The sequence below is a fragment of the Triturus cristatus genome, chromosome 3_1 (assembly GCF_964204655.1).
Source record: "Triturus cristatus chromosome 3_1, aTriCri1.1, whole genome shotgun sequence".
In the NCBI taxonomy this organism is placed as follows: Eukaryota; Metazoa; Chordata; class Amphibia; order Caudata; family Salamandridae; genus Triturus; species Triturus cristatus.
Genome location: NC_140583.1, coordinates 637,081,168 through 637,093,321, shown reverse-complemented (window position 1 = coordinate 637,093,321; position 12,154 = coordinate 637,081,168). Strand labels below are relative to the sequence as shown.

The following is a 12,154-nucleotide window of genomic DNA, read 5'->3' as shown; positions in this document are numbered from 1 at the left end:
TAGATATCTGTGGTTTAACGTTGCATCTTTCTTCAAGTAACTATATTTATTCCCCTTCTGGCCTAAACCCTGTTATGTCATCTTCTAGATCAAGCAGCCACCATTTATCCTACCACTTTTGAACCACGCTCCAACTCTAACCACAGCCCCGACCACCAGAATTGTGAGGGTAATCTTATCCCCATCCAAAAGAAGTCATTCTAGAGAGGCATGTTCCTACTTTAATGTCAATACAAAGTCACTGAGAAGCTTTTATATTTCATCACAGCATTGTGTAAGTGAATAGGCGACTAATTAAAATGCATTCGTGGGTTTGAAGCACTGAGGGGCTTTAGAATTTGGAGGAGAGGTTCTAAGCTTGGATGATACTATAGAAGTTGGATGTATGAATGAGAAGGTCATGGTTACTTGTTCCATGTCCTCCCATCTTAGCTAACAAGGTGGACAGTCCTAATAGTGTCTTTTCTAAAACCCCTTCCCACACCAATTGCAGATGTTTACATATTCTAAAAGCCATTCCTGCTCAGTCCATCTACTTGTGATACTCTACTCTTTTGCATAACGTATTTGTCCCCATGTTAGCTGTCAGAGTTACTTTGAAGATTTTCACATAAGCTTCCAATAGTAAGTACAATCTGACTTCGAAACCCACGGACTATCAGGGATCCACGCTTGGTTGCACCATAGCAAAGTCTGCAAGAGCTCACAAGCTCAGACTATCTGGCCATGCCCCAGATAAACTGTTCTCTATATAACCATTTCATGTGGTTAATCTGCCCTATCTTTAGCTGTCAAACTACTTTGATGCAGCGTCAGTAAGGTGCCAGTCCACAGAGCCACATAGTTTGCCTATAATTTAATGTTGGTGCAGCATGCCCAGTCTGAGGTTAACTTCATTACTCTGAACCTACATATCCTGTTTGGTTTGGACTTTTTATGACACTCCCTCTCCCACAAACCCACATTAAATGCGAGAGCTGTGCGTCGTTGTGCAGCTGCCCAGTCACCACCGTGGTACTAGCCATGCATCTTCTAGGAGAAGGATTGGGGGCTGAAGGCAACACGTCGTACGGGTAGCAGGACCAAAACGTCATTGAGCTCCTGCAAGTGGTTCCCGTAGGAGGCACGACCTTGCTCCACCAACTGTTTTGTCCAGTCATCTGCTAGTGAATCACTCTTGACTGACTGACTACTCATACTACCCAGGAAACCACAGCAGAGGCACTTTTCCCCTCGAATAATTAAAACGGGCGTCAGTACAGGATTACTTTTTAACAAATCTCTTTCTAAACTATGAAATCTTTCAAGTGCCCACAGTCCAAGACGTGTCCTGGGTTGCATTTTTTTTTCTAATTGCATATCTGCTTTTCTGCCCTCACAATTCTTTGAAAGTTTGCAAGACTCAAAAAGGTAAACAATCAAGCAAAACGACGGCGCACTGTCACAGCCGCACTTCACTGTCCTGTTTCTTTTAAGTCAGTGTCTTGTACAAATGTGCACAAGTCCTGCACCTTCCGACGTTCAGTGCGACTGCAACGCAGAACAGAAATCTTGAATATTTGGAATGGTGCACCAAAAAGCTTTGTATCCAAAGTCAATAAGGAAATGGGTAAGAATAGGTTTTCCTTTTAATTGTTCTTTTATTTAATCAATTCAAGTTCTTTGCATTAATGCACAACATCCAGCCAACGCGTTTCATCCACGTTTACACTTGAACTTCATCAGGGCTCTTTTAATAAACATTCAAATGATTGTTCAGTTTAGTCCCAAGATATTTCATATGGCAAGTGTAGCATATATTTATTCTCGATATGTTTATCCGACACGCCCAGAGCTGGCAACCTTCAAAGGGACATGGCCCCATATTAATGTCCACGGGTTTGATCGCCCGTCAAATACACCGTAAGGCCACAGCAACACATCACATCTCGAGCCTGGTAAGATAAACATATCGAGAATAAAGACTCAAAAAGGTGTCCTGAGTATACTCCGTGTGCTCTCCTACCTATACCCAAGTACTCCACTAGTCCTTGGCAGCGTCTTACAGTATTGTCATCTCTGAGGTCGTTATGCACCCTGTTATCTCCACCTAAACACAGTTCATCCTCACAAATAAAAGACCTATCCGACCCCGAGTGGAACATGGTAATGTTACGTAAATAAAAATAAAAAAGCTAGTGATAAGTGATATACAATTAGAATGATCAACTGTATTTTTAAACCGAGCTTAGCTGGATCAGCTCAATTACTGAAGCTAGCAAAAAGGGAGATACAACCAAGGAAAAGAGTGGATCCATCTATTAAATGTATACATTTTTGGTAAGGCGTTGAGTAATCTCATGTGTGGGTGGTGCTGTGCGTTGCTCATTTATATTCTTATTTCATCTGCCCCTTTTGCGTTTGCTACATATACGCAATGTCCTGTGTCTGATCCAGACACTGCTCACAATCATATTTGGGCATTTTGCTTACCTACTCCTCTACAATGTACATCACTTTTCGGTTTGCTGTCAAAATTAAGCCAATTATGTTCCACACGCTTAGTTGTATGCGCCAAGCTTGGCTTTGTCTATTCTAGGTGGTGCCCACTTCTCGCGGACTGTCCTCAAATTGTCTTAACTCTGCTGATGGCCTCGTGTTTTCATAACGATTCTGTTCAATTTAAAATATTTTGTAAACTTGGCTGTTAAAAACTTCTTAGACATCCAGCTGTTGCCTGTGTTGTGTACATTCTCCTGTACCCTCGTATTTTGTACCAAGAGATTACATTTGCAGCCAAAATATTAACAAAAAAAACACGGTTGCCCATACAGACCACTTCAGTGTAGTTCTGCTACCCCTTAATGTTAACGGACGTTCAGTCACACTACCTCATACTATTTTTCTCTCACTGCTAGTTCTATCGGCCTTCTATGCCTTGCACTCCACAGAGTCACTGGCTTCCAAGAGAACTCACAACACCCACTATGTGCCTCTTCAACTCACCAATCGTTCCTCTATGCACACCTCTACTGTACTCTCCGCAAACCCAAAAAGCCATTCACTGCCCACTTCATCCCTCCCCCTCATTTAAACACAAAGTAGCCATATGAGTAGTAACCCACAGCTCTCATTCCTTTGATAGGTCATTCTTCATATTGAATTGTGCAACAAAACAACATACTATACTGACCATCTTGATTTGCCCCTCCAGTTCTAGGTCTCCACTCAACTGTCACTACTGAGACTCGAGTTTCAACCCTGCAGCGTTGCATCCGCAGCCCTGGTTCACTCATCCATCCAAGCAAAACAAAATTGTGCACTCCTTTTTAAGGAAGGAAACATCAGCCACGGAAAACCTTTAATCCTATGTATAAGCCCCGAACAATCTCACATCTTCCCTCAGGACTATCAACTTCTATTTCCAAGGGTCAAGCTCCTCACTATGCGCCCACCCTCCACTTTTTGTCCACTCCATCTATTCACTTCTTTCTCCTTCTCATTTGTATTACTCATTCCATTCTCTCAGCTAAAAACTTTGCATTTTACTTCTCTACTAAGATCTTGGCCTTTGGAACTAACCTGGCAGCATTCCGCTTCAGCCCACCTCCTTCGTCTTATGTGTCTGCTAGGAGTCCTAATCCCTCCCTCAAGGGTCAAGCCTTCTCACCCACATCTCCAGCTGAACTTTTACCCATACTCAAAGTTGCCACCCTGTCCTGCTCACCATCTAACTCCTTCAGTTCAGAAATTCCCGAAACCCCTGGCTGTCTCGTCTCCTGCGTTATCCTGCCTAACCTCTCTCTTTAATCACACTGCTAATAAAGGCACCCATCCATCATGCTGTAAATTCAGTAGTCCTAATGCTATTAAGTAAAAAAATAAATAAACTCAACCCTTCTGCCCTAGCTTACTATTGTCCCATCTCCCTACATCGTATCGCCTCAGAATTGTTGAATTATTTCTGCATTACCGCCTTGCAGTGCCTAATTTGAGTTAGTGGTTTCCACTGCTCAGGACCCACACTTAATCATCAACACCAACTCAATAGAACCAGCCCTCTCCCATGTGTCCAGTTTCATATGATATGATTCATATGATATGTGCAAAACAATCATCTCTTCTCCATTTTAATGCTTGTTGATCTCTGCAGCTTTTGATCACTTTACCCTACTCTTAACACCATCTTGTTTTGGTTCCACAGATTTGATACTAAATTGGCTTCTGTCCAGTATTCATTCTTTCTTGGTGCCCCTTGCGCTCTTCTCCACATCTCCTATAGGTAGCAGGGAGCTGGCCCACAAACCTTGATCCTGTCCCTTCTCTGCTTTTCCACGGCAGACTCATCACATCCTTTGGTCTTACTTATTCCTTTGTTGATGACACTCGAGGCTTTCTGTTTTGACCCATAGATTACTCCCCATCAGCAAAAACGGATCTCTAATTGCCTCCCAGCTCTCAGTCGTTGGATGACTATCGGATTACATTTGCTAAACCCATCCAAAATGGACATAATATATTTTCCTTCTCCTACCCTTTTCACTTTCCCCAGGTATCCTATAACCATAAACCTCATAGTACACTTTAAAACGTTTAAGAACACGGAAACGTTCATAACCAATACAGCTTCAGCCGCAAGATTTAAGGTAATCTTTGCCTTCCCTTCATCTATTTTTTATTTGATTTATTTATTTATTTAATGTGATGTTTGTTTTTTTTTTGGTAGCACAAACTTTACCCAAAGGTGTCAGAGCGCTTTACAAAAGGACCAGTTACATTACATAAGGACTTCGGAGTACATGAGTTAGATAAGATATACAAACAGAAAAACTCTAAATTCACAAAAGAATGGTAGTAAGTATATACGTCTGCTACAGATACTAGTGGTCCGTTAGCCTCACCTGTCCTTAGTATATCTGACTACTAGAACAGTCTTCTAAAAGATTGAGTCTCACCCTGTACTCATTTAAACATTACACAATGTACTAGGTACTCAGTTCCTACCTCCGACTACTGTCGCCATTGCCAGTTGGCCGTAACAGCAGAGCCGTTGCTACAATGTATTAGTGCTGGCCTTCAAAGCCATCAATGCCTGCTCCTCCAATTACCTCTCCTCATCAATTAGTATCTCAAATCGCAGCCTAGGATCAGTTAACCTTATTCTCCTGGTCACTCCCAAGCCACCATCTGCAGCTTGATCCATCTGTTTATTGGGACCCCTGCATTGGAACTCTCTTCCAACCGAAACCCGCTCTTTCAAGGACCACCTCCAGCTAAGAGAAGCCACAGTATTAGCCAAACACCAACCTCAACCAAGCATTAAGTTGGACACAGCTGTAAATATGTATATTTGAGATTTGTCCGTACGGTCATGTTGTCTAAATATCCACCACCTATCAAATGTACAACTTCCCTAATGCTCCTATCCCAACTGATAACAACTGCTCATGTACTGTTTAACTATGCTCCGCTTTTCTTCTCAAAATGCTGCAATAAATTAATAAAGCAAAACAAATATCAATCCACCACCAATGTATCACTTTTCCCCTACTTCTTCCCCAAAGTGATGCTATACTGCTGCATTCATTATTATATTAATTGTAACTGTTTATTTCGCATCAGTCACACCGATGCACTGGATAGACTGTTGCTTTAGCACTCTTCTGTTTATGCAGCTGCTAGTATTTGTTACCCTTTCTGTACCCATGGCCAGTGTCTGAAACGACTGTAATACATTTGAAACGTGGAAAATTGACCAGGTGGGCCCCGCTGGGAGCTCCCCGTTACTGGGATAGAGGTTCCAAGGCTGATCATGCTTTAGGGCCAATTTAGGCTGCGCGGCCCTGCAAAGCCACCAACAGCAATCATAAGAGGGCATCAACTTGGAACTAACTGCCTTGTCCGTAAGGGAACAGGAGTGCCTAACGGGCAAAAATGACTTTGGCTCTGAAAATCCTTAAAACAGAGCTGGGGAGAGGGAGCTCCTCCTTTTGCTGACTAGTACCACTGACATGTTCCAGCCTGCAGAGGGCAGAGTCATTTGGATGAATGAGGGGATATCTGCATGGGAAGTGAAGAGGCAGCAGGCGAGACCGTGCAGTACAGACAAGAAGTAAAGGTGGAAGGGCAAAGTGCAGAGAAGAAAAGAGTACAGGTTTATGATCATGAGAGTGAAGGAGTAGAGGCATGTATGTGAAATTTGAACAAAAGAGGCGGGTGCAGAGAAGAGGGGAACGTGTGTGGAAGAAGGACTCAGGCCTTGGGAAATGGGAGGTGTCTGTGGGTCATGGCTGGTAAGGTAATAGGTGAAGGATAAAATAAGGAACCTTCCCCTGTACCATAAGCAAGAATAGGGTGGCAGAGGCCCCACCATATCTACTGTTAGGTGAGTATTTCCACCCTAACACCCATTGCTGCAAACAGAAAACACTAATAGTAACTTGCCATATTCAGTCCTAGGGGTTATGAGGGACTTCTCTGAAGACTAACCGCACACGTGCCTAATGCTCAGCCCCATCTGCAAATCAACTGAGCATCCTTTACAAGGAAATATTCCTTGGATCAGTGCCCTCAGTCCTGTTGACCTATGCTGATTGGTGATATTGTAGAACCCACCTCTTTTCCCATACCCACTTTTAATTCTTGAGATGTTTTCCTTGTTTGTAATCTCTGCCTAAAGGTAGATATTGTACATTTGTAGGTAATTTACAAAATAAGAATGTTAATTTTGGGAAATGTTCTATTTCCTCAGAATGATCAGCACTGCCCATCTGAAGAGTCCCTTGCGCCCCCTTTACAGCCCAGTTCTTTGTTAAACAATGCACAAGCACGTGGACCATTAAGTTGTCGCCTATGGGCAACGAGACCCTCCATCTAATTTCTGCGGCTTCAGTTTACCAAATTGTGTGCAGAGCACCCACGTTAAGTGGTATATAAAACATATTTACATTGAATTTCTTTGTTTGCCCTTATTGCACGGCCAGTTGTACCAAATTAACGAAGTGCAAATATTAATGTACGAAACAAATGTTGCTGGTTACCTGCAGCCAGGAGCTGGTTGGTGGTGGAGCACATTTCAGTGGCTTTGCGATGCCAGTTCTCCACCTAAGAGAAGAAATATACTAGAAATCAGCACATGGGAAACTACGTCAGCAAACTCTGCACGTGCCCAAGGACAGGAACCTATACCTTTAACAAGGCAAAGAAAAGCAGGTATTTACACCTTTGCAACCACAGGCTGCAGCAGCGTTGAGATGAATGAATACATTGTACAATAACTTTAGTCATCTGGGCAGCGACTGGCAGTAGAACCCATCTTTCTGAAAGGGGAGAGTGTAATGTTAAATTCTGGTGACATAAGGGCCTTCTTTGTCCCAACCCCCAGAGACCCGTAAGAGTGACGTCTGAAGCAGTGCGACCGCATGTAGTCCTTCAAAGTGTACTAGACGCCCAAAAGGGCATCAATGTATGGGCAGCGTCAATCGAGGCATCCGGCAGCCCCTATTGCAATAAACCAGACCACAAGGGAGCACTCCTAACACGATTCACCGAGAGTCGGCCACTCACTAGGCCTCGAGGGCAAGAGAGATGACGCATTGGATGGACTCTCCTCGGGCTCTGATTGGCTGTAGGCAGGGCCACTGGATTTATGCGCTTGTGCGGCTGCGGCGTTTTTACATCAATATGGATTTGCTGCATAATCCATCATCTGCCTCAAAATCTGCAGATCTTAACCCCCCAAAAATTGTTGTTAGCTCAAACAGTTCAACAGTTACTACAAACTAAGCGACACGTGTTGCCACGCAGTGGCAGGCCCTCTACAAAAGTTCACTGGTCACCTTTTAGTTGCTTATTGCTTAATCTGGATACTAAACTGGTTCCAATTAGGTGCAACCAATGAACAGACAGTGTTAACAAGCGTAAAATGACAAAATGTTGAAGTAATGCTATTACAAAATGTGCCACATTACGCCGTATAATTTGCTTTTTCCTTACACATGATTTACTAGTCCATGCCACATCATTTGAGCCTCCCTTGTCGTATAATTCCAGTGGCCCTGGCTTTATGCATGTAGGTCTGAAACAGGGGTATACCAGGCTCACTTTCTGTGTGATGAAGTAGTCAGTCACTGTAGGTCTACACATTTGCAAGGTTAGTATGACTGGGCGAGTTAACTATTTGTCAAACGTGGACAATGCAGATACGCTCATATATTACTCGTGGGATGGCATATAATACATCCCAGGCTTTAGAAATGATCACATCTTGAATTTTATGGTGGTTTCGTTGCTGTCTTGTTAGTCTCTAGAAGGAGATCGCTGTATTCATGATGGGTTTAAATGTGTAATTCCTGGCCATTCTGTACTTCCTCTTTAATTATTGAAAATAGTAGGAATGTAATATTTGTCGAAAATTACTGGTTTTGAAAACACTGCTGTTTGTTAAATAACACAAGCCATTTGTAGCAGATGAGGAAACTGCAACTTCGGGTAGGTGTGTATTTTATTTCACTGAAAAACACTAGGTAAAAGTTTTTTAGCATGGCAAGCAAAACGAACATATGGACAGCAGAACCCCTGGTTTGGGAATGAAAAGATGGAAGTCTGTTTAAAAAAAAATCCTCCATCAGTGAAAAAAAAAAGTTTAAAGTGTATAACTGGCCGACAAATATAAATTCACTGAAAACAATACATTTAAAGTGAAGTTATGTTTAGAATTGGTAAGAGACCTTAACAGGTGTTTAAAAAAACCTTCTGAAATTCCTTTTTTTTTTTAAAAAAAAACAATTAAAGACCAGTTATGGTTACAAATTAAAACTGAAAACACACAAATTCACCAGTTACAGTGAATCATATCTCACACAAAAACTATGCAAACCATAACTCGCACACCAAATGCAATGCTTATGAATTCAGAATTGTATATCTATTCATGTTTAATATATAATTTAGTAACTTACACCAATACATTAAATATTCAGATTTGTGTCATTGATAATACTAATGTAACATTGTCATTCGAAATTGCTTTTGCAAGGTCAAGGGTGAGGTCATGAGCATTGCATTTGGTGTGTGGGTTATTGCTTGCATAGCTGTACTTCGAGTTATGGTTTGCAGAGATCATCTCAACTGGTAGATTTCAGTGATTATTTAGTGTTCATAATTATTACAGTCATTTAGCTATGTTTATTTAAGTACTAGGGAAAGTGGTAAAACTGCAGATATGAACCGCCCCACCTCCAAATTTGTGGTTTCACTGAGGCCTCTGTACTCAACCTTAGGCCAGGCACAATATGGACTGGGCTCAAGGTGCAGCCTTTGCCCTCACAACCGCAGATAGAGTGTAACCCCTGTCCTGAGGAGGCCAATAAGGAATTGGAGGCTGAAACGCGACCGCGTCGACACACAGATTAATGAGGTGTCCACCGATTGGGTTGACTAAAGATTAGTTATTTGGTGCACGCAATAAATTAAGATAGAGGAATGATACCTCTGACGCCAAGAGGACTACCTCTGAATGTACCACTGTGATGGAAAAGTGTACATAATTACAATATTAGTTAGGGGAATGTATAGGATATATATGTTGTATATATGAGATGTATATATGTTGTATATATGAATTTGTACATATGGGTTGTTTTGTAATGAAATTCGTTGTGAATTTTTTGGTTTAGTTATGTGTAATTCTCACTCTGATGTTCACTAATAGATATCTGCATCTGATAAATAATTGTTGAATTTGATAAAAGAAAAAAATGGATTGCCAAGATAATTTATAGTTTCTTGTGCTAAAATAAACAAGAGATTGAACCCTCCACACCGACTGTTTATATATTATAGATGTTTCTATGCCCAGGTATGGGAGGGTCATTTGGGCATGCCCCATAGTGTTCTTTTGTTTTTGTTTGTGAGCATCACCTTTGGCCATGCATAGCAGATTTGCCCAATCCATCCATCCAGATTCATCAAACGATATAAGCAAAACAAAAATTCCTCTTTAATGTAAACTACACATTTTCAATAACAATTGCATATTTACAAACGCCGTCTCAACACAGTCCTGAATCTTGTGTCTTACAAAGCTGTTTTTCTGCATAATATGCTTAGTTTTTCTACCCCTCTGGAATCTGCCCTTTCTTCCTTTATACTAAACTAAACTCGCTATCATTCCTTTACAGCACATATTTTCCACTGTGTCCCAGATTTCAAGATAGTGTAAAAAAAATAATCAAAGCATTTCACCAGTCACATCTCTTTAAAAAATCAAATATGTTTGACAGAATTCACAATTTCAACATTGTGAATCCGACGGTCACCATATGGATTTTTTCACCTCATTTGCCTCTTTATTTTTTGCTAAAAACCACATGTCATATTTTCTCCAATCCACAAATAGCTTGCAATTTGAACTAGACTGCTTCACCTCATCCACGTTTGTCGAGCACCCATCCAGCTGTTTTTGCTGTAGGTGCAACAGATTTCTTTCCCTATTAGAATTAACTTAGCTTCTAGCCTTTACAAACCCCCAATAATAATAAACCTCTTGGCGAGCTTCACAATACTCCCCAGAATTAAGCCAGATTCAAACTTGAGGAAACGTCATCCTAGTTTTGTCATTCAAGGTTAAAAAATGCATTGCATTTCCAGGGACACATGGAGTGCTGTAACCATGAGAAGAGAGTTGATCTGCAATGCATCTGCATATAGTATATGCAAAAGGCGAGTCGTTCCCAATATCCACAATACACCCTTAAATCCTCTTCTCACTCTTAATTACACCCAAAAAACATTACTAGGAGTAGGCCCAGGAATCCCATTAGAAGTACAGCATCTTGAAGAAATGCTTCCAGTGGTACTGACCTCTCGGACGTTGGGAAAACCGTTGACGGCGATGATTTTTTTGTAGAACTGAACGGAGGCCTTGGGGTATCGTGGTTTGTTCTTGTTCTTAAACTCGACGTAGTACAAGCCAAATCTTTCAGAGTAACCTTCATCCCACTCAAATTTGTCCATCAGAGACCATGCTGTGTAAGCCTTCACTTTCACCCCGTCCTTGATGGCTAGACGTCAAAAGAAGGTAGTTTAGTGTCAATTACCGAATGGCCAGGTGAGTGACCTTTGAAAGTACTCCCAGATCTGCAAACTATTCTCCCTACTACCCCCACCCCCCACTTTCATTATTACCTAGTTACCCTGGCAGAATACCAATCAACTTGAATGTTTATATATATATTTTTTTTACTACGTGCGAGCCAGAGCTACAAGATATCGGAGTGCTGTATAAAAAGAGGAAGAACAAGTTGCACAATGATAACAGAATAAATAAAATTAAAGCGAACAGTATATTATAGGTATATGACTGGAGGGTTCAGTAGAGAAGACCTATTCTAGGAGAGAGAATCGATGCAACAGTAAGCGTCTGAGTTACCTCTTGAATGGTTTAAAGTGGGGAAGAGTTCTGGTTGATTGATGGGTGGAGTTACAAATTCTGTCAGCACAATAAATATTTAATTCGAGCTCAACACTACAACGTACGAGTTGTCCACATTTTTTAAACTGTGTAACTTGGAAATTTGTAGCAGCTACAAAAAGTCTTGTTAGATCAAGACATCACAACACAATATGTTGACACACTCTTGGACAAAATGGAGAAATCTGCCCCTTAGCCGAAAAGATCAAAAGAACACATTGTTGAAAGAAAGGTCCTGATGAGTGTCTGAAAAATATCGAAACAGAATCCAATGTCAACAAATTTGACACATGGACAAGTCTTTCTACCCTTCAAATAGCCGTCTCTAAATCCATTCAATAATAGCCCAGTTTGACTTCTGTTAATAGAGTGGTAGTTGCCATGTCCTTTCCATGATAGCTGTGACTGAAGACAATTGAGTGCAGATTACATAGGACCCTTGCACATTAAACTGTAGAGGCTGTCTGGAGAAAGGAGGCTTGCCTATGACAAATAAGCTCAGTGTACAAATACAAACGTTAGAGGATTTTACAGCCAATAGTTACACTTTGCACATTATTTAATACAGTATTCTAATTTCCAATATAATTGGTAATCAATATCTACTTATACTAAATTAGTTACCATTTTCTGTGGCAAAATATGTGGCTGTTTCTTTGCATATTGATCAATAAATACATGGTCAGTGATTAGTAGCCACCT

At 41.2% G+C, this 12,154-nt stretch overlaps 1 protein-coding gene across 4 annotated transcripts in view; it reads right to left on the bottom strand.

Annotated features, from left to right (window-relative positions):
- The window catches only part of LCTL (lactase like), a 181,571-nt gene that overhangs the window by 18,874 nt on the left and 150,543 nt on the right, over positions 1 to 12,154 (bottom strand). For all 4 annotated transcript variants that reach the window (XM_085644612.1, XM_085644614.1, XM_085644615.1 and 1 more), the window contains exons 13-14: positions 10,843 to 11,042; positions 7,020 to 7,083 (exon numbers count right to left, since the gene is read on the bottom strand). In XM_085644612.1, the coding sequence (XP_085500738.1) occupies positions 7,020 to 7,083; positions 10,843 to 11,042 (264 nt within the window). The remainder of the gene's footprint in view (positions 1 to 7,019; positions 7,084 to 10,842; positions 11,043 to 12,154) is intronic.